General features: G+C 44.4%; 1 protein-coding gene and 1 long non-coding RNA gene across 6 annotated transcripts in view; both read left to right on the forward strand.

Annotated features, from left to right (window-relative positions):
- RPS6KA1 (ribosomal protein S6 kinase A1) overlaps window positions 1-2,506 on the forward strand; it is a 52,767-nt gene extending 50,261 nt beyond the window's left edge. For all 5 annotated transcript variants that reach the window (XM_053209522.1, XM_015075083.3, XM_027059974.2 and 2 more), the window contains 3 exons: window positions 23-140; window positions 1,056-1,193; window positions 1,532-2,506. In XM_053209522.1, the coding sequence (XP_053065497.1) occupies window positions 23-140; window positions 1,056-1,193; window positions 1,532-1,654 (379 nt within the window). In that variant the 3' untranslated portion in view covers window positions 1,655-2,506. The remainder of the gene's footprint in view (window positions 1-22; window positions 141-1,055; window positions 1,194-1,531) is intronic.
- A 3,488-nt stretch (window positions 2,507-5,994) lies between these two features.
- On the forward strand, window positions 5,995-27,547 carry LOC113599470 (uncharacterized). Its single transcript, XR_003420335.2, has 4 exons — window positions 5,995-6,432; window positions 7,351-7,418; window positions 25,647-25,825; window positions 26,973-27,547. It is a non-coding gene; the product is annotated as an uncharacterized LOC113599470 (long non-coding RNA).
- The last annotated feature ends 13 nt before the right edge of the window (window positions 27,548-27,560 follow it).

The following is a 27,560-nucleotide window of genomic DNA, read 5'->3' on the forward strand; positions in this document are numbered from 1 at the left end:
AACTGGGTGGACCTTTCTCCAGATACACGCCATTTGCCAATGGACCCAGTGACACACCAGAGGAAATCCTGTCCCGGATTGGCAGTGGGAGGTTCACCCTGAGTGGGGGAAACTGGAACACAGTTTCAGAGACAGCCAAGGTAAGTCTGTGAGGCCCAGCTCATCTGGGATGGGGAGGCAGGGTCCCATCCTAGGGTGTTTTAGCAGTTCATGAACAGATGGCCTGCAACCTGGTTTTTCCAAGTGGAATGTTCCATAAATCCCTGTTGCTATATTTCTCCAAGTGGAAGACTCCCAGGAGGACTGCCCTCCTGCCTTGTTTGGACACCTCGGTGATCATCACTGGCCCTTCCCATGTTCTGACCCTGTGGGGGACAGAAGGCTGCATAATCGCAGCCCCTGCCTTGTGGGACCCTGGTGTGCGGAGAGATATGGGCTTGCACACAAGGAGCAGAGATGTCTGGCAGCAGAGAAAGGCAGGCCCTCCTCCAGGGGTGCAGGCATTAAAGGCATGGAGCAGAGTTACTGACCAGGTGAAGCACAGAGGCCTTCTCAGAGGAGGGAACATTTGAGCCCTCAGTATTAGCAAGTTTCCAGTTAAGGGAGCCTCTGTGCCAGGCAATGGGTTAAGCCCTTACTCAATGGTACCTCACATCAAACTTATGAGGCAGATATTTGTTATCCCTCTTTCTCAGAGGGGAAACTGAGGCTCGGAGGGTTGAAGTAATTTGCCCAGGATACTCAGTTGATCAGCAGAAGAATCAAGTTTTGAACCTGAGCCTACCTGATCCCAGTCTTAGGTTCTCCCCACCTTCCTGCGTGGCTTCTAGAAGGTGAAAGAGAAAGGAAAGGATGTTCCAGGAAGTCCCAAAGAAGGGCATGTGCTTGGGGAGGCCTTGGAATGATCTGGAACATGGATCGCAGGGGCTTCTGCAAGGGTTCAGGCAGGAGATGGTGGGAGATGGCCGCCTTGTCCATTTCTCACCAGTGGGACACAGCCTGGGCTCCCCTGCCAGCTCCTCCCACCAGCCCTCTTGTTTGCTGTGCCCCCCCAGGACCTGGTGTCCAAGATGCTGCATGTGGACCCCCACCAGCGCCTCACAGCTAAGCAGGTGCTGCAGCATCCATGGATCACCCAGAAAGACAAGCTCCCCCAGAGCCAGCTGTCCCACCAAGACCTGCAGCTCGTGAAGGTATGGCCACTCCGGGCTGCTGGGCATCTGGTGGTCCAGGCCAGGGTTCCATGGGTAAGAACTTGGGTGGCACAGCCAGGAGGTGTCATATCTGTCTGTCCTCAGGGAGCCCCAGTCTAACGTGCAAGAGTGTCAGCTGTCCTCTGGGGGGCATAGGCTCTGACTCTGAAGCCTCCAGTGTGGTGGAGGAGGCAGGACTAATGACCATGAAGGAACGCCAAGGCTGAATTAAGAGATGGCTGGGCGGGTGTGGAACACAGAGAGGCTGGGGAGCACACGTCCCCCCTCCCGCCTATACCTCCCACCGTTGTGATCTGACCTCCCACCCTCTCTCCCAGGGAGCCATGGCAGCTACGTACTCTGCTCTCAACAGCAACAAGCCCACCCCCCAGCTGAAGCCCATCGAGTCCTCTATTCTGGCCCAGCGGCGGGTGAGGAAGCTTCCGTCCACCACCCTGTGAGAGGCCAGGGCGTCCAGGCCGCAGGGCGGTGCTAGCTCGATGGAGGCAGCATACTTCCCAGAGGGAGCAGGCCTGAGTCACGGGGCCAGAGGAAGCGGAGCCCCCGAGGGACCCAGGAAGCAGCCAGCCTGGATCACCCCCAATGAGGGTGTGAGAAGTGCCTTCTCCTTCCCCGGGATAGACTCTTCTCGGCTCGTGCTCTGCTGGTTGAAATCAATTCACTGTACAGACTCTTACCTTTTTTTTAAGGGAAAAGTGGCATCAAACTGCCATGGATTTTTACAAGATCCATTTGCCTTTCTGGGAGCAGAAATAGCCAGTGAGGCCCCAGGAGGGGCACTGAGTCATACTAGGGCTCTCTGTGGCTGAGACTCCTTAGAGCTTTGGCATCCTCCCCCGGGGAACCCCACGATTGGCCATCTGTAGCCATCTGCACATACCTCCAAGGCAGTCCAGCACCACCTTCCAAAGCCCTTGGCTGTTTAGCAGAATTTGCTCTATCCGCAGTCAGCATCTTTTCCGTTCTGTTCTGCTGGGGCAGGGGAAGGGTCTAAACCTCTTCCTGCTAGAAGAGAGGACCAAGACTCCGTGGCTCCCAGCTCCAGGCACCAGCATCTACACCGGCCCTGCCAGTGGGTTCCCTGCAGTGAGATTGGGCAGCCCCAGGAGGAGGATCGAGAAAGCACTTTTTGGCTGACTTGTGTTGGAGTCTGCTACAGGACAGAGTTCGCAGGAGGCCTGTGGGGCTGGCCAAGAGAGGCAGGGGCTCTTTTTCATTTCTTCCTCAGCTGGTATCTCAGGGTTTACCTGTCCATGGCCTTTCTAATAAACTTTCAGTTGAGTTGAAGCACACTGGCCTCTCTTCTCATCCCTGAATTTGCCCTCTCTGCTGTTGGGTGTTGAGGACTTTGCAGCCACAATGGGCCAGGGCCAGCGAGCCCAGCTGCTTAGAGCTCAGGTCACTTGGGGAGCAGGTGGGACTCCCACCGGGGATTCCCATTATGGTATTGGCGATAGTGACGGTGTTATTAGCCACCAGTGACCAAGTGTCAGGCACTGTGCCTGGGTCTCACGTGTATATTTCATTTGATCTTAATGTTGTGAGGTAAATGCTCTTCTTTCATTATCTCCATTTATAGATGGGGAGACGGGCCGAGAGAGGAGAATGACATTTTCTCCACAATAAGTATTTTCTGAGCACCTGCCCTGGCCCTGCTCCAGACACTGGCGAACCAGGTAGAAAATAAGGTCATTCGTTGTTTTCGTGGGTCTTCTCTCCTAACAGGGGAAATGGGCAAACTGAGGTCAGCTATGGATAAGACGTATGCAGAATTACATTGGGATGCGAGGTGGCATGATCAGGAAGACCTCCCTGGGGTCTTCTGAGGTGACCCAGAAGCTGAGATTGAATGATAAGGGGCTGTCCAAGACCGGGAGACAGGGTAGTGTTGGGACAAACGCCCCAAGGGGGAAACAGCCCGAGCATGTTCAGGGAAGGACCAAAGAAAAGGCGATATGGCTGTGCTATCAGGGCCGGAGGTTTGCATGAGATGAGGCTGGAAAGGAAGGTGGGGCCGGTCATGCTGGGCTTTGTGGCCCAGGGTAAGGAGTTAGGGTTTAGTTCCAAGAGGAAGCAGGTTATAGGCTACTACAGTGGCTCCGATAAGAGATGAGGTGGCCTGGACTAGGACGGTGAGAGAGGCAATGGGGAGGAGGTGGGCAGGTAGGATATGCTTTGCCGGTAAAGTAGACCACATTTGCTGGCAGTTTGGGTAGAGAGGCTAAGAGAAAATGGAGATTCGTGAGATCTTCCAGATTTCTGACTGGAGCAGTTGAATACTGAGGGGAAAGTTGTGGAGGAATAGGCTTGAGACGCCTGTGGGAGATATCTTTAAAATCTCCAAATAGAAATGTCACCTAAGAGTCGTAACCAGAAGTCAGAGTTCTGGAGAGAGGTCTGGATTGGAATTATAAATCTGGGAGTCGTTAGCTTGGAAGAAATTTGTAGAGCCAAGAGGCCGGGCTTTTCCAAGAGTGGCTCACGGACCAGCAGCGGCGGCATCTGGGAACTTGTTAGAAAGGCAGGATCCCGGGCCCATCCCCAGACCTACTGAGTCAGATTCTACATTTTAACGAGATCCGCATATGGTTTGTGTGCACACCGAAGTTTGAGAAGTGCTGTTCTGGGGACTGAGAGCAGAGAAGAAAAGGGACCGCCACTGAGCCCTGGAGCATGCTAGCACTTCGGGGCGGCACAGAGAAGGGAGAGCCAGCAGAGGAGACAGCCAGCGAGCGAGACCTGCCAGTCTGGCAAGATTCGAAGCCTTATGAACCAGGGCTTTTGCTCCTGTTATGTCTCAGCCTTCCCACTCTGCAGGTTAGAAAACCAGGGCCATAGAAGTGAATAAATCCTGTTAGGATAGAAGGAGTTTCTGACCCTAGCAGCCCAGCTTCAGAATTGGCCTAAGCATGCGGATTCTGAGCTAGCCACCTCCCCATAGGAGCAGGGAAGGCAGTAGTGGAGTCCCAGGGGCTGAGGAACCCTTCTGAGCACCCACTGACGCACACAGTGCTGAGCCCCTGACCTGGGTACGTTCCACTCCCCTAAGACTCAGTTTCCCCAACTGTGCAGTGAAACCAACATTCCCTGTCCTGCCCACCACCCAGGGTTGTTCACCCTGGACCCCCTCGCCCCACCTGGAATCCTGGGCATCATCCCTGACTCCTTCCCCCACTTCCCATCCAATCTGCACCCTGACCCCATCAATTCTGTCTCCTGAATATTGGGGGGGATTTATCTCCCCCTCTCCATCCTCCCCCTCCTCATATTTTTGTTCTTTGCCACAACCTACTAATTCCCTCCAGTCTTTTGTGTCCCCAACACCCTCCATTTAGAATTACAAATCTGGGGGCACCTGGGTGGCTCAGTCGGTTAACCATCCAACTTTGGCTCAAGTCGTGATCTCCTGGTTTGTGAGTTTGAGCACCGCAGCACAGAGCCTGCTTCAGATCCTCTGTCTCCCTCTCTCTCTGCCCCTCCCTTGCTCATTCTCTCTCTCTCAAAAATAAACAAACATTTAAAAAATAACAATTAGAATGACAAATCTGACCCAGCAACTGCCTGGATTGGCTCCTCATCGTCCACAAGATGGAGCTCAGGCTGACAGTGTCCTGTGGGATCTGGCCCCTGCTGAGCATCAGCTCTCAGAACCTGCCCTTCGGCTGCTCACAGAACCTGAACTTGCCATGCTCCTGCCTCCCCTGGATTCCGCTGTGACATGTTCTGGTTGACTCCTACTCATTCTTTAGGAAAATTTGAATGACACTTCCAAGAACCCCACAGACTCCAGTAATCCTCCTTTGGGATCCCCAGACACGCTCATCATGCTCCATTTCTTTGTACATCACACTGTTTGGAAAAAGCTGATGATGTCTTCCCCCCACCAGACACACACATCAGACTGTGAACTTGAGGATGTGGACGTGTTTTGTTCATTTCTGTACCCCAAGCACCAAGCATCAGGGCTGGCCCACAATATTTTGGTCCTTAGCTAGCATTTGTTGAATGGGTGAGCACAAGAGAAAACAGGAATAGGGACTTGATGGTGGGACTGGGGGAAGCATAGAACCTATGTCCTTGGGGCGCCTGAGTGGCGCGGCCGGTCGGTTAAATGCCTGACTCTTGGTTTCAGCTCAGGTCATGATCTCACACTTCATGGGTTAGAGCCCCACGTCGGGCTCCGTGCTGTTGGTGCAGAGCCTGCTTGGGATTTTCTCTCTCTCTCTCTCCCTCTTTGCCCCTCCCCTGCTCGCTCTCTCTCTCCAAATAAATAAATAAACTTAAAAAAAAAAAGAAAGAAAGAAACTATGCCCTCAGAGTTGCAGGAGACTGGAACTACATCTGGGGACGAGGAAGAGAAGCTGGTGCTCTGAGGCCCAAAACAGTCCGTATTGGCCCCCGGCACCAAAGGGAAGAATCAAGAACCAGGAATTGGTGATGGGTGGGATGGGAGCCCATAGGTGTTTACTTAGCAGCTAAACTCTAAAGCACAAAATAACTCGCCTCTCTGAGCCTCAGTTTCCCCACTTGCTAAATGGGATATAATTCATGTCCATCTCACCATGCCACCTGAAGATCAATGAGCAAATGAATATGCATACGTTTAGGAAATGAAAAGTGTAGCTTGTACCATTAAGCTTGTTCTAATGTTACCAAGGTCAAGACAGCTCCCCAGGACCTCAGTGGATTCCAGAAACACAGTTCGCCACCAGCAGCATCTCAGCCAGGAATTTCCTTCTCTGAGGTGCTGACTCCCTGGGCAAAGCCCACTGATAGAAATAACCTGGCTTGGGGGGAACAAACTGTGAATCCATATGTCCCTAAATTCCAAAGGCACTCTTCCCTCCTCATGTGAAGGAGATATGATCAGTTCCGATTCATACACGGGAAAATTGGGGCTTGGAGGTTAAGTAGTTTGCCCAAGGACACGGGTGAGTGGCAGAGCAGAACTCAAATCGGAGTCTGTGCGATTCTGAAACTCTCACCAGAGTGTGCTGTCCCACCTCTGTGCTTCTGAGAATGTTCAAAGTCTAAATGTTCCACAGATCTGCCTGGTCATCACTCTTCCCCTCAGCCAGCCATGTGATCATAAACGTTCCTATGATATGGGGTCGGCTCTCAATTAGGGGATGTAGTTGTTAGTTCCAGTTCCCAGCTGGCAAAACAACGGAGAACACGCTGGGAAATGTGGGGAGTTTCCTACAGATGGTCTCAGAAGGTAGTGAGTTCCCCATTGCCTGGGCTTCACACAGAGAACTAATGAGATTTGTCAGGATCTTACAGGAGATTTTTGTTCCCAGCCAGGGACTGTTTAGATAGCCTATGTGTCTCCTCTTGAGTCAGGGACCCACATTCTCAACTGTTGGCACAAACATCAAAGTCCCTGAGTGTTTCTTGCATTTTACCCCCTTTATGTACCATGTTCTCCATGATTGTTTCTAAGACAGGCAGCCTCAGAAAAAAAGGGTGGTTTCCTACATATGTTAGGTATCCAAACATTTGGTACTTTGGTTAACGCTTGGATTTCTCTGACCCAGCCCTCATAAAAGACTGCCAAAGGACCTGCCAATCTGTGATTTGGCCATTCATTTAATGGCCATAATAGTAGGAACGATTTATTGAGTTCCTTCTTTACACGGAGCACGACATACACAGGCAGTTACCCCCATTTTTCAAAAGAGGATTTTCACCGATTCGAAAAAGGCGAAAAGTGAAAATAAATAGTACTGTTTGTTTGCAGTGAGCTCTTATAGAGGCAGTGCTCACCCCAAAGCAGCCCCACCAAACTCCTCCCAGGGGAGCTACACTCAACATCAACCCACTATAGGTTTGTTTTTTCTTTTTTTTACATAAGCTCTACACCCAGCTGGGCCTTGAACTCAGGACTCCAAGATCAAGATTGCGTGCTCTACCAACTGAGCTAGCCAGGCTCCCACAAGCTACCATAGCTTTGAACTGGGTCTGTGAACATCTGTGCTTGATTTCGGTTTGTTCTGTGTATCCGTTAGCAAGATGGGTCCTACAGTATCAGAGAAGCCTAAGAGGTTATTTTTGGGGTCTGGGAAAGCTAAAAAAAAAATTCCATATACATTAACGTTAATTGTTTCTTCACTTTACATGTCACTTTGGCTTACAGAAGCTTTCATAGAAACATTCGTACTTTCGGATAGTGGAGGAACCCTGTACTCAAAGCAATCTCATGAGGTAGGTATTGAAATTTCCGTCTTATGAGGCTAAGAGAGAAAACTTGCCCACAGTCCCCCAGCAAGGAGGTGACTGAGTCAGGTTTTGAACCCAGGTCTGTTTGGCCCCAGATCTCATAGTATACCACCCTGATGCACAGGCTGAACTTCATCCCACAGTGACTCACAGAATCTCACAGTCAAAGGGCTCTCGAAGACCTAGACCCAAGCTCCGCCCACTACAGGAATCTCCCATAGATGGTTATCCTGTTCTGCTCAAATACCCCCAGTGACGGAGACCCCACCACATCACAAGGCAGTCCCCGCACAGTTGGAAAGTTCTTCCACTTTGACTGAGGTCTTCTGAGTAGCTTCTATGTCTTGAGGGGGTTCCCACTACCTCCAAGGGACTCAGGGGAGAAATGACTCAACAGTAATAGGAGAGAAGTCTAAATGAGCACCCCTGCTCACCCCCAGAGCAGTAGCTACAGAAGCAGACAAAAGGTCGGCGCTAAGGCTGTGTCTCCGTAAGAGAAAGACCCTGTGAGGTGAGCAAGAGGGCCTCGTGGGCCATCCCTCCACCCCCAGCCCTCAGGCCCATGCAGTGGGTCCCCACCTGTTCCCTCCTGCCTTGACTCCTGCCCAACTCATCTGTGAAAGCAGCAGCGAGTTAGTAGTGGGAACAGCACTGGATGTGGAGTCAGACCTGTAATCATACTCTAGCCCCAACACCGACCTGCCCTGTGACCTTGGGCAAGTCACTGCACTGCTCTGAGGTTCCCTCAACTGTCAACTGTCAAAAGGCTATTGTGAGCATTAAAAGATGGTGTGTAAAGTGTCTTCCCAGTTACAAGCTTCTCAGTTACAAGCAAACAGCAACCAAAACGTCTAGTGTTCTGGTTAAGTGCAGACTCTGGGGTTAGGCTATCCTGGTTTTTGTTGTTTAACTGTTTGCTTGACATACAGGCAGTACTGGGTTAGAATCCAATTTTGACCGCTTATCTGTGTGACTTTGGGCAAGTCCTTTAACTTCTCTGCCTTGATTTTTTCTCATCTTTAAAGTGGGGATCGACAGTGGGGTCTTCTCCTTGGTTAAGGTAAAATGAGGTAATACATCGGAAGCATATAGCCCAGGGCCTGACACATGCGAATTACTTAAAGTACTTAACGCTTGTTGACTACTGTCCATTCCCTCCTCCCAGAGCCCCTCAGTTGTCTCTCTTTCTCCCTGTCCCCATCACCCTTTTAAGTAGAGGGAGCCACGCCCAAAGCCTGGAGAGAGGACCATCCATCCAAGCATCTTTGCCCCCCAGGGAGAGGATAGAGCCCTCTCTTTTTTCCCCTCCCACCCCAGCGCCTCTCTCTGAGTTATACTTCATGTGTGTGACTCAGTCTGAAACTTCTTATTCTAAATAATTTCCTGTTTCTCTTTCCTTCTTCTGCTCCACACCCACTGCCCAGGCTGTGGGCCAAATTGAGAAATTGAGGGGCAGATGACACATACTTGAACTGGGCCTGAGGGCTGTACTTGTGATGGGCCTGGAGTCACTCATTCCTACCATCACGACCAGCTTTACAGTAATCAGACTATTTCCATGGGCTTCAGAGAGCCCTCGAAGGGGATTAAATTCTCACCTGGAGGCATGAGTAGAGGGTTGGAATCAGAAGGCACAAGACTGAAGTAAAAACCTAACACCAGCCATGACTAGCTCTGTGGTCTTGGGCAAGTCATTTGGCCACTGAGTCTCATTTTCCTCATCTGCAAACCATCCTCAAAGGGTTATATGAATCGAGGCTCTGACAGAGATTAGGTGTAGAGCAAAGGGTAGCCAAGTTGCAAGAATGCTTGATAGAACCTGCAGAGCTAGGTGAGACCCTCCAGAACCAGAGGATCTTAACTTGGGGTCCATTAAGCTTCCCAGGAATATGGAAATTATATGTATACGTAAAACAGCATATATATTGGTATTTTTCTGGAAGGAGAGGGTACAGGGTTTTCAGATTTTGAAAGGTGTTTGTGACCCCCTAAAATGTTAACAACTATTGCCTCCAGGAGAGCACATAACTAGCACTTTTACTTTACAAGTGCTCAGGACAGACTTTCTGTCCCAGCACTGGGCATGAGTTCATGCAGAAGACATGAATGTTCTGGGCACTGACGATACAAAGATAAATCCTCCTTGCCTTTCTGGAGCACTGCGCGTCAAAGAGGTTAAGTCGGTTAGCCAAGGTCACCCACTTCTGAAGGAAGCCCACTGTCAGGATTGGACCCCGCTGTTAGGATTGGAACCCCAAATCTCTGACTGCAAAGCCAGCCCCTGTGTGTTTCCGTAGAGGGCCCTCCATGTCTGTTGCGTGCCAGAGTTCCCTCTGGTCCTGAGACCAGCAGGAAAAGCCCTGGAGATACCAGGAAGGAGCCAGATTGAGGCTAGGGGCACACCTGGGTGGGGGTGGGGGTGGGGGGTTGCTCAGGAGCTGCCTGTGGGTGGCAGGTCATTGACTGTAAACAGCCCTATTGTGAGCTGTCTGGGGGGGGGGGGGTTCCCTTCCTAAACTCCACCGCAGGCTGACAGACCAAGAGGAAATTCCACATGTGTATTTATATCAACCATACTGAGGTTTGATTTACAGTAAAAGGCACACACTTTGTACAGTTGAATGACTTTTGACAAACACACTGGTGAAGTCCATAACACTCTCGAGATCTAGAACATTTGCATAACCCAGAGAATTCCCTCGTGTTCCTTTCTCAATCTCCCTCAATGTCAGAGACAGCCACTGTTCTGATTTTTGTCACCACGAAGTAGTGTTGCCTGTACTAGAACTTGTACACATGGAATCAGAACGGCCGGTGCTCTTTTGTGTCTGACTTCTTTTTGTGCAGCATCATGTCTGTGCAGATCCATCCATGCTGTTGCGTGTTATCAGTGGTTCATTCCCTCTTGCTGCAGAGTAAGTACTCCATTGAGTGAATATATCACAATTGATTTAATCCATTCATGTGTTGATGGGCACTTTTCCACCCAGTCTTGGGCTAAGAGGAATATTCATGTAGGATCTTTGTGTGGAAAAATTTTTCTTTGTCTTGGGTTAATATATAGAAGTGGCATTGCTGTGTCACAGAGTGGGTGTACGTTTAACTGCATAAAAAAAATTTTTTTTTCCAGGGGTGCCCAGGTGGCTCAGTCGGTTAAGCATCTGACTCTTGACTTAGGCTCAGGTCATGATCGCACAGTTTGTGGGTTCAAGCCCTGCGGCAGGCTCTATACGAGAGCCTGCTTGTGTTTTCTCTCCCTCTCTCAAAGAACAAAACAAAACAGAACCTTTAATTAAAACAAAAAATTACTGCTTCTCAAAATACATTTTACACTATGACCAGCAATGTATGAAAGTTCCAGGTATCTTAGGTATTATTAGTCTTTTCGGCTTTAGTCATTCTAGTGAGTGGGAAGAGGTTTCCTTTTGTGGTTTTAATTTGCATTTCTCTAATGACTAGTGATGCTGAATATCTTTTCACGGGCTTCGCAGTTATTCTGATATTTTCTTTCATCTGTTCAAATCTTCTGCCCTATTTTAAAAATTAAGTTGTCGATTGTAAAGGATTTGTTGTATATTCTGGTACAAGACCTTTGTCAGATACACGTATTGGGACTATTCCAATCTGAGACTTGACATTTTACTTGAAGAGCAGAAGTTTTTAATTTTGGTGAAATTACAATTCATTTCTCAAATTTTAATTTTGTTTCATGTTTTCGTATCCAAAAAGTTTTGTTGTTGTTGTTTTACCTGTCTAGTGGTCACAAAGTTGTCTTTTAAGGGAGACCCATAATTTTTTTTAAGTTTTTTTTTTTAATGTTTTATTTATTTTTGAGAGAGAGAGAGAGACAGAGTGCGAGCAGAGCAGGGACAGAGAGAGACACACACACACACAGAATCTGAAACAGGCTCCAGGCTCTGAGCTGTCAGCACAGAGCCCGATGTGGGGCTTGAACCCATGAACCATGAGATCATGACCTAAGCCGAAGTCAGACGCTTAACCGCCTGAGCCACCCAGATGCCCCAGGGAAACCCATAATTTTAATGAAAATTGTACCTAACAACATGAGAAAACCTAAACAATGAGAAATTAAATAATTTACTCAAGGGCCCACAGTTAGGAAGAGACAGAGTTAGGATTCAATTCAGGTCCATCTATCTTGGAATTCTCTGCTCCTAACATTTACTACTTTATGACTTCCATAATTTCAAACCCAGGTGATGGTTATTCTGGAAATTTTAAAGATCTGTCAGGTTTTTATTGAGATTGCATTAGATCTAAAGCTTAATTTGAGGAGCATTAATATTTTAACAATATTGATATTTCCAATTCATGAACACAGTGTATCTTCATCTGTTGAGGTTTTATTTAATTCTGTAGACATCAGTGTTGCATATCTTTTGTTGACTTCATCCTTAAGAATTTAATATTTTGAATAATGTTGTCAATGGCATTGTTTCTTAAATTTCAATGACCAATTGTGTGTTGCTTTTTTTTAAGAATACAATTGATTTTTGTAAGAATACAATTGATTTTTATATATTGACCATGTACTCTGCTATTTTGCTTAATTTACTTACTAGTTCTAATAGCTGTTTTTGTAGATTCCTTAGAATTTTCCACATAGACAATCTTGTCCTCTGCAAATAAAGATAGGTTTATCTATTCCTTTCTGATCTGTATGTGTCTCCTTTGTTTTTCTTGCTTATTGCATTGGTAGAATCTCTGGAACAATATTAAATTTTAAAACATTTTTGCCTTATTCTCAATCTTAGGGGGAAGCATTCAATTTTTCCTCATTATATATGATGTTCTCTGTGGGATTTTCCTAGATGTCCTTTATCAGGCTAAAGTCCCTTCTCTTCCTAGTTTGCTGAGAGTTTTGATCATGAATGTATTTTGGATTTTGTCAAATGCCTTTTCTGTAGCTATTGAGATGATCATATGTTTTTTGTTGTTTTTGTTGTTTTGGTCTTTTGATGTAGTGATTGATGTTAAACCAACATTGCATTACTGAGATACACAGCTATTCCGGTTATCTATTTCTTCTTGAGTGAACTTTGGTCGTTTGTGTCTTTCAAGGAATTTGTCCGTTTCATCTAGGTTGTTGGCATCTAATTTACTGGCATAAAGTTGTTCATACTATACCCTTATTATTTTTTTAAGTTTATTTATGTATTTTGAGAGAGAGAACGAGCGGGGAAAGAGCAGAGAGAGGGAGAGAAAACCCCAAGCAGGCCTCACACTGTCAGTGCAGAGCCCAATGCAGGGTTCAAACTCAGGAACCGAGAGATCATGACCTAAGAGTCTGACGCTTAACCACTTAACCGCTTGACTGAGCCACCCAGGCGCCCCTCCCTTACTGTTACTTTAATGCCTGTGGTATCTAGAGTCAGGTCCCTGAAATCTCTCAGTCCAGATATTAGTAATTTATGTCTTTTCTCTCTCTCTTTTTTTTTTCTGATCAGTCTGGCTAGAGATTTATCAATTTTGCCGATACTCTCGAAGTAGGTTTTGGCTTAATCAACGATTTATATTGTTTTCCTATTGTCTGTTTCATTGATTTCTGCTCTTAAAATCTGCACTTCCACTGGAAGCTGACTAAAACACCAACTCTGCTTCATTCTCATAAGTTGCCAGTAGAAATGCCTCACCTTTCTGGAGGGCAATAAGGTAATAACAAAATGTTTAAAATGTGTATGAAATGCGCACATTCTTTGCTTCTGAAATACTACTTTGAGGAATTTATACACTAGGATACTGGAAAATAACAACTGACAAGGGCAGGGAGAGCAGCCCTTGATTTGTAGCCTTTACTGATTTTGTGATATAAATGTTCCCACAATGGCCAATTTGAAGCTACTAACATAAATGTGTAGTTGTGAAGCAATGCCCACAGCTGGCTCTCAGGAGCCAGTACAAATAGGCTCCAGAATACCACTGAATTTATGTTAAAGAAAAAATTAGGAATAAGAATAAGAAATTATGTACAACTATACCCCACACCATTATTTTATTGGTGGGAAATTGGTCAAACTTAAATATACACCAGTGATGCAAAAAATGCAGTATGGGGGCGCCTGGGTAGCCCAGTCAGTTAAGCATCAGACTTCGGCTCAGGTCACAATCTCGAGGTTCCTGGGTTCCAGCCCCATGTCAGGCTCTGTAGTGACAGCTCAGAACCTGGAGCCTCCTTCAGATTCTATGTCTCCCTCTCTGCCCATCCCCCACTTGTGTTCTCTCTCTCTCTCTCTCTCTCTCTCTCTCTCTCTCTCTCTCTCTCCCCCCCTCTCTCTCTCAAAAATAAAATAAAACATTAAAAAAATTTTTAATGCATTATGGTATAGCTAGCTGTATGATGATATATTATACAGACACAAAATTTTGTTTGGGAAAACTATTAAGAACATGGGGAAATATTTATGATATAATGTCTTAAGCAAGTGTAATACAGTATAAGATTAATTTATTTTTACAATTTTATACATATAGGAAAAAAAAACCCAAATGATAGACAACAAAATATTAACAGTGATTCTTTGTATTTTTTAAATACTTGACAAACTTTCTAAAATGAAGCTACGAATCTAGAAAAAAAAAAAGCCACAAACTCCTAAGTAAAAAAAATTGTGTGTGCCCTAAGTACGTGTCCTAAGAATTGAAGAGGTAGGGAGACTCAGAAGTAGCTGACTGTTCCTATGACCACAGTCATAGAGCCACTTTCCTTCTTTCAGGATCTCAAAGGAGAGTCTTGACTAATCCCCACAGCCTTTGTAGGGACACTGTGGCAAAAAGAAAATGATTTACTGATCCCCAACTAAGAAGCTAGAAAGCCTGACTAGGGACAGGCAAGTGTTCTGATTGCCTAAAAAGCAACGTGTTTTAGAAAAATGAAATTTAAAAAAATGAAAAATGAAATTTATTATGCTGTACATTACAGTGATGTTGGCATCTGCTCATTTGTCAGTCAACAAATGGGCACCTACACAACAGCGAATTTTTTGGAGGAAAAAAATATGACTTTAGTTTGGTATTTCTTAAAAGGCAATCTCTGTTCCTTCCTCCCATTTACCACACGCTAAGCACTTTACTAGAGGCTTTAAAGGCTTTAACTCATTTAATTATTAAAAACAACACACACACACAAATGAGGGATGCCTGGCTGGCTCAATCAGCAGAGGAGGTGACTCTTTTTTTTCTTTTCTTTTCTTTTTTTTTTTTTTTTGAGAGTGAGAGTACAGCAGGGAAGGAGCAGGGGAAGAGGAACAGAGGATTTGAACTGGGCTCTGCATTGACAGGCAGGCTGAGGACAAGCCCGATGTAGGGCTCAAGCTCATGGGCCACAAGACCATCACCTGGGCCGAAGTTGGGTACTCAACCGACTGAGCCATCTAGGTGCTCGAGTATGTGACTCTGGACCTCCAGGTTGTAAGTTTGAGCCCCACATTGGGTGTAGAGATTACTTAAAAATTAAAAAAAAAAAAAAACAGCAAAGATGGGGCCCCTGGGTGACTCACTTGGTTAAGCGTCCAACTGTTGATTTCAGCTCAGGTCATGACGTCACAGTGCATGAGAGGGAGCCCCAAGTGGGGCTCTGTGCTGGCAGCACGGACCCTGCTTGAGATTCTTTCTCTCCCTTGCTCTCTGCCCCACCCCCACATGCACGTGTTCTCTCTCTCTCTCTCTCTCTCTCTCCCTCTGTCTCCGTCTCTCTCTCTCTCAAAAATAAACTTTAAAGGGGTGCCTGGGTGGCTCAGTCGGTTAAGTGTCCGACTTCGGCTCAGGTCATGATCTTGCGGTCTGTCAGTTCAAGCCCCGTGTTGGGCTCTGTGCTGACAGCTCAGAGCCTGGAGCCTGTTTCAGATTCTGTGTCTCCCTCTCTCTGGCCCTCCCCCGTTCATGCTCTGTCTCTCTCTGTCTCAAAAATAAATAAACGTTAAAAAAAATTAAAAATAAATAAACTTTAAAAAAACAGCAAAGGAGATATTATTTCCATTTACATATGAAAAAAACACTGGCATGTCAGAGAACTTTAATCAAATGGTATAAAAGAACTTAAATCCCCTAATCAATAGTTCACGTTTACTGAGTGCCAATCACTGCACCAAATGCTTTATTAGTATTTAATGCCTTTACTTACTTACCTATGGAGAGAAGGCTTTGATTATACTCATTTTACTTATGAGTATGAGGTTAAATTATCTGTGTGTTAAATTACCTACTGAAGGTCATCCTGTTGGAAAATGATAATTCTGGTACCAGAACTGGTCTTAGCATTTGAAGACCTGGGTTCAAATCTTGTTTCTATTTTATTTTATTTTTTATTTTAAAATAATGATTCTTCCCCCCCCCCCCATGTTTATTTATTTTAAGAGAGAGAGCACGAGTGCTGCTCGAGCAGGAGCAGGGGAGGGGCAGAGAGAGGGAGAATCCCAAGCTGACAGCACAGAGCCTGATGCAGAACTCAAACTCATGAACTGAGTCGGGGCTCGAACTCATGAACTGTGAGATCATGACCTGAGACGAAACCAAGGGTCTAACTCTTAATCAACTGAGCCACCCAAGCACTCCAAATCTTGTTTTTACAATGTGATTTTTGGGCAAGCCGCCCAACAGCTCTGAGATTTAGTTTAGCTTAGTTTTGTTTTGTTTTATGTTGTTTTGTTTTGCTTTGCTTTAAGGTTTTTTTTGAAGTTTATTTATTTTGAGAGAGAGAAAGAGAGAGTGACTGAGCCACCCAGGCACCCCTATCATCACCTCTATATTACACCTACTTTGCAGAGGTGTTTCAGAGGACCAAGTTAATTAAATAAAGTGCCCAGCACCATCTTTGGCGTAAAGCAGTTGTTCAATCAATGGTAATTATTTTATTTGTTAGGTGCTGTAGGCAATGTTCCCTCTGCCTGTGTCCCACCTGAGTCTATTTCCTCCTCTTCCTGAACAAGCAGGCAGCCAGACTACATTTCCCATGTTCCCTAGCTGTTAGGTGTGGCCATGTGACAGAGTTCTAGCCAATGGGATGTGAACAGACATTCTCTGTCTGCCAAATCACCCTCTCCATGCCCTTTCTTCTTCCTGTGGTTTGAAGAACCTGGGCACTTTGGGAGCCATGCAGTGAAGATGGGCAGAGCCATGAGGTGGACGGAGCCTGGGTTATTGAATCACTGCTAAAAAGAAGGTCACATGTCAATCAGGGACACTTGTTTTGGATTTTATGTTAGCAAGAAAGAAACTTGTTTTGTGGGTTGGTTTGTTTTAGCACTAAGTACTACTGGTAAGGGATCAATGAAGGGTCCGTTCTCATTGTTGGCAATCCCCAGGCTCCAAGCATCACAGGTCCTGTCTTTGTGGTCCTGAGAAGTCCACACACAGGGGCTGGCCAGGGTAGTACTGCTCACCCCAGACCTCTTCATGCCCTGCATCACCACTAAGTAGACACCAGTTATCAAATGATAGAAGAGCCAAGGACTGAACTCTGCATTCAGTGTGCTGGACAGTTACTCTGACCTAGGACTCCTGGAGACATGATCTCCACCTAAAAAATTAAGGCTCTGATGATAACATTTTGACGTTGGCAGGTTTCCAAAGGAAAAAACTCTGAATGGGATGGTGGGGTGCCTCCCAAGCCATATTCCTGTGAAGTCCACCTGCTCCCTGGTAACTAAACTCTCTTGCTCACAAACCTCCTATGGCTGTGTTTCCAGGTTTCCATCGAAGGCTTTCCTCCAGAAAGCCTTTCTTAACCATTTGAGTCCAATTGCTTGCTCTTATCGCCTCTTATTTTTGTTGTTTGCAACACTCCTTTCACTATTGCTTTTCCATCTTTTTTCTTATTCTTCTTTGCTATTCCTTAACTCTGTGAACTACTTTTCTTAACTCTTTGAGACAGAGAAAAATGAAGGAGTGAAGTAGAAGAAACAGTGTCCCATGGAGAAATCATCAGAACACAGAAGCAGAGTTATTATCCCAGTCTGTTATTTACCAGCTATGTGACACTGGGCAAATCACTGTCCAGAGAAATGAGGGATTAAAACCCAACCAATGGGGGCGCCTGGGTGGCTCAGTCGGTTAAGTGTCCGGCTTCGGCTCAGGTCATGATCTTGCGGTTTGTGAGTTCAAGCCCCGCGTTGGCTCTGTGCTGACAGCTCAGAGCCTGGAGCTTGCTTCTGCTTCCGTGTCTCCCTCTCTCTCTGCCCCTCCCCTGTTCACACTCTGTCTCTTAATAATAAATAAACGTTAAAAAAAAATTAAAAAAAAAATAAAACCCAACCAATGGTTCTGTTTGTTTGAAAACCACTAAAGCCCCCTTCGGGTTGTTTTTTCCTTTTCAAACCCTGTGAACTACAGTCAAACCACATTTGCTGATGGGAGCAGTGGAAGAGAGTGGAAGGAGTGGACGAGATTTGAAGTCAGTTAGATCTAGGTTGGGATCTCAAATCCACAGTTCATTAGCTGTATGACCTTAAATAAATCGCTTTCCCTTTCTGAGCCTGAGTGATGCTGCTTCTCCCTTTCCTCTTTCCTCTTCCCTTATACCCTTTTATTCCTTTTGTTTCCTTTCTATCCTTCTTTTAATTTTTGAAATCAAATGTACTGTTTTAATTTTCATATAATAAAACACACCCATTTAAAGTATACAGTTGGGGGTGTTGTTGGGCTCGTGCTGAGCATGGAGCCTACTTAAGATTCTCTCTCTTTCTCTTTGCTCCTTCCCCCCACTGGGGCTCTTTAAAATAAAGAAAAGAAAAGGAGAGAAAAGAAAAGAAGAGAAGAGGAAAAAAAAGGAAGAGAAAGGAAAAGAAAAGAAGAGAGAATAAAATAAAATAAAATAAAATAAAATAAAATAAAATAAAATAAACACCCCAACCAAGATATGGAACAATTATATTAGTCCCCAAATTCTCTCATTCTCCTTTATTGTTAATCTCTCCACTCCCAGAAAATCACTGATATGCTTGATGTTACATAGGGTTGCCTGTTCTAAAATTTCATGTAAAGGGAATAATATAGTATGTACTCATTTTTTCTAGCTTCCCTCATTAGCATAATGTTTTTGAGAGTCATCCATATTACTGCAGAAATCAGTTTCGTTTGTTGCTGGGTAGTGTTTCGTTTTATTATACCACAATTCATTTATCCACTTACCTGCTGATGGACATTTGGGTTATTTCCAATTTGGGTCTAGGTTTATGCTGTAAACATTCATATACAAGACTTTTTATAGACATATGCTTTTATTTATCTCAGGTAAGCATCTAGGAGTGGAATTTCTGGGTCATAAGTTAAGCGTATGTTTCATTTTATAAGAAACTATAGAGCTGTTTTCCAAAATAGTTGTAGGTACCACTTTACAGTCCCACGTGGCATTTGAAGGTTTTAGTTGTTCGATTTCCTCACCAACACTTGGTATTATTGCTCTGTTTAAATTATAGCTATCTGATGGAGGTATACAGATATCTCATTTTAATTTTTTAAAAGATTTTCTTTTCTTTTTTTTAATTTTCTTTTTTATTTTTTTAAATTTACATCCAAGTTAGTTAGCATATAGTGCAACAGTGATTTCAGGAGTAGACTCCTTAATGCTCCTTCCCCATTTAGCCCATCCCCCCTCCCACAATCCCTCCAGTAACCCTCTGTTTGTTCTCCATATTAAGAGTCTCTTCTGTTTTGTCCCCCTCCCTGTTTTTATATTAGTTTTGTTTCCCTTCCCTTGTGTTCATCTGTTTTGTCTCTTAAAGTCCTCATATGAGTGAAGTCATATGATTTTTGTCTTTCTCTGACTAATTTCACTTAGCATAATACCCTCCAGTTCCATCCACGTAGCTGCAAATGGCAAGATTTCATTCTTTTTGACTGCCGAGTAATACCCCATTGTATATATATCTCACATCTTCTTTATCCATCCATCCATCCATGGACATTCGGGCTCTTTCCATACTTTGGCTATTGTTGATAGTGCTGCTATAAACACGGGGGTGCATGTGTCCCTTCGAAACAGCACACCTGTCTCCCTTGGATAAATGCCTAGTAGTGCAATTGCTGGGTCGTAGGGTATTTCTAGTTTTAGTTTTTTGAGGAACCTCCATACTGTTTTCCAGAGTGGCTACACCAGCTTGCATTCCCACTTTTCTTTTTTAAAGGTAAGTAATCTATATACCCAGGATGGGGCTCAAACTTATAATCCTGAGATCAAGAGTTGAATGCTATATGGACAGAGCCACCCAAGCACCTCTCATTTTAATTTTTTTAATGTTTTATTTATTATTTATTTTTGACAGAGACAGAGCACAAGTCGGGGAGGGGCAGAGAGAGAGGGGGAGACACAGAATCCGAGCTGTCAGCACAGAGCCCGACATGGGGCTCGAACTCATGAAACGTGAGATCATGACCTGAACTGAAATCGGACTCTTAACCGATTGAACCACCCAGGCACCCCACCCCTCATTTTAATTTTAATTTGTATTTTCCTGATGCCTAATAAATGTTGAGCACCTTTTCATGTGCTTATTAGAAGTTCCTGTATCTTCTCTTGAAGAGTCTGTACAAATCTTTTGCCTGTTTCTCATTGGGTTTTCTTATTATTGAGTTGATGAATTCTTTACATATTCTGGATACAGATCCCTTGTCAGAAATATATATTACAAGTATTGCCCCCTAGTTTGCAGCTTGCCTTCATTTTCTAAATGGTGTCTTTTGAGGCGCAGAAGATCTTAAAATTAAGGTCTAATTTATCAAGTTTTTCTTCTATAGTTAATGTTCTTGTTTTGTTTTAAGAAAACTTTTTCCATCCAAGGTTTCAAAGAGTTTCTGTTTTCTTGCAAAAGTTTTAGCATTTATGCATAGGTCTGTGATCCATTTCAAATTATTATTTTTTGTATGGCATGAGATAAGGGTTAAATTTGTTTTTTCTCCTTATGTACATCAGTTGCTTCCTCACCATTTTTTGAAACAGACCATCCTTTCTTTGGCGCTTTTGCTGAAAACCAATTGGCTGTATGCGTGTGCCTCTGTTCCCAAACTCTATTCTGTTGGTCTATATGTCTTTATAATACCACACTGTTTAATTGCCATAGCTTTATAATCTTGATATCAGGTAGCTTAAGTCTGCTTCACCTGTACATTTTTTGTATTTTCTCTTCTTCGATTTTGTGCAGTTTCACTATGATGGGATTCTTCTCTTTTTTATATTGACCCAGGAATAGAATTACCGGGACCTAGACTATAGTCAAAATGAATTTGACCGTGTAGTGACAGTTGCTCTCCAGAATGGCTGCACTAATTTAACATTCCCAGTAGAGCCCCTATATTCTTCCCATTTTGGCAAACACTTAGCATTACCTAGCTTTCTAATTTTTGCCAGTCTAAGGTTATAACCTAATATCTCCATGCTGTTTTTAAAAGCAGATTTATTGAGATAACACTGATAAATAATGAACTGCACAGAGAACAATTTGTTGAGTTCTGACATTTGTATACACCTGTCAAACCATCTTCACAAACAGATAATGAATGCATTCTTTAACCCCCACCCCTGCCAAAAACTTCCTTGTGCCCCTTTGAGTCTGAGCCTTTTCATTTGCAAAATGCAGCTCAGTTGTGAGGACATGTGGTGTGACCTTAGTTTGAGTTCTGGCACATAGAAGGTGCTGGGGAAATAGGACTAGAATAAATGCAACCACACAGCAGGGGAGATACATGTAAGGCCCTGGAGCCAGACTGCCCAGATTCAAACCCATCTCTGCTATTTGTCACTTGGACAAGTTACTCCGTGAATCCTTTTCCTTATCTGTAAAAAGGGAATCCTAACGGGATACCTACTGACAGGATTGCTATGAGGATTAAAAGAGTTAAATGTTTTCCCATCGCAGGTAATTGAATGATTTTAGCTAGATTTTTTTTTCTTGAAATTCTGAAAATATTCATTAGCACCTTCTCTGACAGGTAGGGGTTTGGGACTCCAGCTCCGTAGCCTCTGAGTTCAATGTGGTCTCTAGGAACTGTTACAAGTCTGGTCCCGTAAGGTCCAGGACTTAGGCGGCAGTGGTAATTCTAGGAATGGCCGCAAGGGGGAATAGGAATTTACTCTTGTGAACTGTGAGAACAAGTCAATATTTTTTATCTACCCACGTGGAAATAACAATATTGATATCTGATCAGCGGCTCCTTCTTAGTATGTCGCATCCAGGGCTTATGTGAGTGGTTCATTGTTAGTGTTTTGCCCATCCTGAGTCTCTGTGGTTGAGCATTATAATGCACATACGAACAGGAGGACTAATCAACAGCCTTTTGGAGAATAACCTGTTGAATAAGTAGCAGTTGTAGTAATAGTGTAACCTATGCTATAGGGTAGTTATTCTTATTTCTTTTTCTTTTTTCTTTCTTTCTTTTTCTTTTTCTTCTTTTGAGAGAGAGAGAGAGAGAGAGAGAGAGTGAGAGAGCATGAGATGGGGAGGGGCATAAGGAGAGGGAGAGAGAGAATCTTAAGCAGGCTCTATGCCCAGCACAGAGCCCACTATGGGGCTCGATCTCACTGTGAGATCATGACCTGAGCCCAAATCAAGAGTCAGACGCTTCCTACATTGAGCCACCCAGGTGCCCCAGACATACCTTTGGAGTAAAAGGGACTAGGTTCAACTCTGACTCTTCCAATTGCCGTGTGACTTTGGATAAATTACCCAGCCTCTCTGAGTCTGTTATTCAGGTGTAAAAAAGTTAAATACATACACTTTATTCATAGTGAGTTTGTGAGGTACAAATAACCAAGCTTTATACAACATCCAAGAGTTTCTAGCATATAGTAGGAACTGAGAACAGGCTTAGGTGGATGCCGGGGGAGCCTCAGAAGGAGACTGTGAGACAAGGATTCCTGGATAAGAGATTTATTAAAGAAATGTTCCGGGGTGCCTGGGTGGCTCAGTCGGTTGAGCGTCCGACTTCGGCTCAGGTCATGATCTCGCAGCTCGTGAGTTCGAGCCCCGCGTCGGGCTCTGTGCTGACAGTTTGGAGCCTGGAGCCTGCTTTGGACTCTGTGTCTCCCTCTCTCTCTCTGCCCCTAACCCACTTGCATTCTGTCTCTGTCTCTCTCAAAAAATAAACATTAAAAAAAAATGTTTTTAAAGAAATATTCCAAGTCAGTAAGGGTGTAGGAAAAGTGGGACAGGGAAGAAGCAGCAGCAGCCAAGCAAACGAGATTTCAGGCAGTTGCAAAAAGCACAGCTTAATCCCTCAGGGAACTCAGGAGTATAAATTCTACTGGAGACAAGTAAACTGGGCTCTCATTCAAACTCTCACATCACATCCAATTAGTCATTTGCTGAAGACGAGGGAAGGATCAAAGCCATTCTGGTAGCCTGAGGACCATCCTCCTTAGAAGAGCCTCAGGTACTGGTTAGTAGAAGCAAAAGCAAACAGCAACCAAAGGAGGGATGGGATGGACTGGTAAGAGATCTGAGAGGATCTGGGATGAGCAAGAATAATAATAATATCTACTACAGGGTTTGGGTTTTTTCCCTCCTTTTAGAAAAGCTGGGCTTGAGTCCTAGCTTTGCCACTTAGTACAAGATTTGTAATTCCTAAGGAGCTTTTCATCTAGTGAAGGAGTCAGATAAGGAAATCAAAAATTACCTAACTCTATGATAAGTGACATTATTAAAGCATGGTGGGGAAAGGGAGCCATTGGTAGGAAGGAGGGTATGGCCAGTTCAATCAAGGGGCAGGGTTTCAGGGAAGGTCTCAAGAGAAGCTGATGCTTAAACTGACTTCCCAAAGATGGGGACAGATTTATCAGGCAGACAGCCAGAAAGGGCGTTCCTGACAGAGGGAACAGCCCAAGCAAAATCAAAGACGTGTGAAATAGCCTGACAAATCAGACTTGAAGGATCAACACGGAGATCTTGGATGCCAAGACTAGGGGTTTAAACTTAACTCCATAAAGCAGTGAGAGCCACTGAAGGATTCTGAGCTGGGGAATGGTTTGGCCAACCTTGCATTTTAGAGTGATCATTCTGGCTGCCACTAGTGTGAACAACGTGGAGGAAGAGACACCCCAGACAGGGAGATCAGACAGGAGACATTTAGAATAGCCAAATCAAGAGCTCAAGGGAGGCACCCATAGAACTTGGATTCCTGAATGGAGAGTGGTGCCTTTTATCAAGATTACAAAGTATTATTTTGCCAAGAGTGAGGGGGGAAATAAAAGGTTTTGTATTTTCCCTATTGATTTCAGACAAGAAACCAGGGTAATGGATAAGACTGGGGAGAACCTGTAGACAAAATTAATTATTAATAACAAATCATATGGAATATCACATTCCTCAAAGTACTTTCACATCCATTATTGGATTGATCCTTGAACAACCCTGGGAGGGGAGGGAAGCAATTGACAGATAAAAGGCTAGAGCCCTATAGAGCTGAAGTGAGTTGTGATGGTCAGGCAGGATTTGTGGGGGTTTTAAATGTTTTTTAGTAAAATGAGGAATGAATAAGAACTTTGGCATCTTTTAGGGGAAACGAGTTTTCCCTCCATTACACAAGCTAATATATACTTGTTAAAGACAATTTGGAAAAGACTAAAACCTAGGAAAAAATATTTAGCCCCTTATGGCCTCACAAAGAATTACCAGTAATATTTTGGTGTGGCTTCCCCCCCTCCCAAAAAAATTTTTTTTCCATGCTTAGGATTCTTATTTTAGGTTTAATCTATTTATTTTGAGAGAGAGAGTGAGAGAGAAAAAGCATGAGTGGGGGAGGGGCAGAGAGAGAGGGGGAGAGAGAGAGAGGGAGAGAGAGAGGGAGAGAGAGAGAGAGAGAGAGAGAGAGAATCCCAAGCAGGCTCCGAGCTGTCAGTGCAGAACCCGACGCAGGGCTTGAAGTCACCAACCGTGAGATCATGACCTGAGCCGAAATCAAGAGACAGCCGCTTGACCGACTGGGCCACCCAGGCACCCCCATGCTTAGGTTTCAATCTGCTTTTTTTTTTCATGTTGTATTATAATATAAGCACTTCATCGTGTAGTGATAATTTTTTAATATAATTATTTTTAACAGCTTCAGAATATTCCAAGTGGATTGTTTTGACTAATTACTAATTGGCAGATATTTGGGTTGCATATTTTAAACATTTTTTCCAACATAAAACGATCTTTGTGATGAACAGCTTTGCGCACACGGCTTCTTCTGAATTTTGAATTCATCCCTTAGAACAGGTTTCCAGGAGTGGAATGACGAAGTCAAGGTGAAGAACGTTCTCCCACTCTCGATAAAATATTGCCAGTTGTTTTCAAAAAGGATTATACCGACCTTTCTTGGACTCCCCATAAGTATTCCTGCTATGAATCCCATTTTTGCTACCTCACAATAATAAAAAGAGAGTGATACTCTTAAAAGAAGGAAGATTTTAGCTATGCCAAAAGCCTTCAATCAGCTGAGGGACATTCTACCTCATCCATCTCGTTTGTCTGCTGTTATTTCTCTTTTGACCAGCAGATGGCAGGATAATCCCACAACAGGTGGTCATGGCTTAATTTAATTGCAATGAGGAGAAAATTGCTTCTTTTCCCACATGTATTTCTTTCCTGAGATAAACAGCAAGTAGGGCATCTGCCTCCTTACTGGAAGTAAGACATGTAAGAAGGTGGCTTTTCAGCAAGGAATATCAAGGTAGCCGATATAAATTCTGAGCCTTAGGTTATATTGTACTCTGTACAGAAACAAATTTCTCAGAAAGAAGCAAACGGAGGTTGAAATTCCACATATTCTAGATTTCGCCCAGTTAATAATCATAAAAAAAAGTTTATAGCCAGAAAGTCACAGAGGCCCTCCTGTTGTAATTGTTAGAGTTTAGAGTCAGTGGGAACACCCTCCTCACCCAGGGGATTTTAAAAGCCAATCCCACCCTCTCCCCACAATTCTCTCCGCTAGCACTCATTTCCCATCCCTTCACAAAATTGCCAGGGTAATTGACTCTTAGATGAGATGAGTTTGACTTTCTACCCTGATTTTGTAACGAGTTCTTTTGGTGAGGTTCTTTGTTTGAAAATGCACAATAAAAATGGCTTTAGAATGACTTCAGAGGATTCTTTCTTTTTCTGGTGCCAACAACAGATTCCAAAGCAGCTATTATTCGAGGTGGGTGATAGGATCCCTTGAGACGGTTTAAGTATCGGTTTTCAAAGTGCTTAGGAACCTGAAATGTCCTGTATGGTATATTTGCAGGTGCATAATTGGCCAAGTGCTCCAGGGGTTCTAAAGACTGCCTTCCTGTAGTCGGAATAGACACATTTAGCCTCTTACTGAAATTGAAGGCTGCAACGCCGATAACAAATCTGATTCTAACTCTCCCATGTCACCGCAGCCCAAAGGTGCCTTTGTCTCCTAGGAGAAAGAGGTTGGAGGTAAGTGAATGGCCCTTAACCAGAGCCATGTACAAAACATTGCTAAGGAAAACTTTTGTCCTAAGAGTGTAGGTTTAGGCTGCTGTGTGCGAAGCAAATTTGCTTTGTTCTCAGCCAACCTGCCTGAACGCAAGTATTGCGAGTTGGCTGGAGCTGGAGAGCAGCAAACTGCTTTAAAAGCGGGCTTTCAGTGGGAAATTTTAAACATACAATGGCTTTATTTTTGTTAGAACTCTCCAACCTGGCTTTTTTATTGCACTAACCAAAATAAATCTGGATAAACTTAAAAGGCTGCCTTGATGTCAGGAGAAAATGGATATTGTCTCTCCTGAACATGTTTGAATGGGAGCACATAATCCTAGCTACATCCAGATAAGAATCCACCTCCTCCCGCAGAAAGCTTTCCTGGAATGGAATACCACCAAGAGTATTCACTTTGCGGCCTGACGGTTCCAGCCTGTCTTACTAAAACTTCTAAAGAAATAGTTTGCCCACTCCTTCACTCTTCCATTTGTAGTTAATACTCATGTGTACTTAGTGGTGTTCTGAGCTCCTTTTATTTCTCAAGTCCCCTGGCATTTGATGATACCTGTGCAGCAGGAGTTTTCATCACAGCAAATGCAGGGTGGTGTTTAGTGGAGAAGGGGCGAGGAGAGGGGAAAAATCACCTATGCATTTTCCTAAGTCAGTTGACTTGAGAAACCAGTAGTCTCCATTTAAGATTCAATGTCTTTAAATTTTTTTTTCAACATTTATTTATTTTTGGGACAGAGAGAGACAGAGCATGAACGGGGGAGGGGCAGAGAGAGAGGGAGACACAGAATCGGAAACAGGCTCCAGGCTCCGAGCCATCAGCCCAGAGCCTGACGCGGGGCTCGAACTCACGGACCGCAAGATCGTGACCTGGCTGAAGTCGGACGCTCAACCGACTGCGCCACCCAGGCGCCCCCAAGATTCAATGTCTTTAAATATTAGGGTCCCTGGTTATGAAGACGTGGGTGAAACTGCTTCCCTCAGACAAACCTGAGGTGGAGGATGTAGGTGTCACATATAAATCAAAGAGGTGCCTCTCAACAGGGAAGATTTAATCAGCTCTCCTTCCCAGGATCAGCTGCCAGGTTTGAACATTTACTTGTCTGTGTTCCAGGCAGGAGACACTGCTAATTATGGGAGCAATTCCCATGGATACAGAGAAGAATTGTCTAAGCTGGGGAGTCAAAGCTCTGATCGAGAGGGTGCTGAGAGGAAAAATGCCCCCAACATTCTCAGAGGAAATTCCAGAGTTGTCTAGGGACATGCCTTCTCTGCAGGAATGCCCCATATATCTGGCATTTGAAGATCTGGAAACAGGTTTTCCTTTACCTTCCTAACTCATGCACTAAGGATCCCTGTATTTGAGAAATGGAATTTAAAAAGTGGTCTCTTTTATTCAAACATTATCTGATAAGGTTATTTTGAAACAAACAAACAAAACCAAAAACCAAAACCCAGGTTTTACCCAGAGTGATTCTCACAAATGACAGTACCTGAAAAGAGGCAGACTGGGCCATGGGGGCACCAAATGGCACGAGCACTTGAAACCTGTTGTCTTATCCTTGGCAAAGATACCACCTGATCCATTCTGCTGTATGTAAAGCAAGCTGTGTCAAAACTTACCTTTCTTGTGACACAAAATCTACATTCGCAAATGAGCTTCTCCAACATCAGTTTGAATTTATATTCTGCCCCTCCTCTT

Source organism: Acinonyx jubatus, chromosome C1 (assembly GCF_027475565.1).
Source record: "Acinonyx jubatus isolate Ajub_Pintada_27869175 chromosome C1, VMU_Ajub_asm_v1.0, whole genome shotgun sequence".
NCBI lineage: Eukaryota > Metazoa > Chordata > Mammalia > Carnivora > Felidae > Acinonyx > Acinonyx jubatus.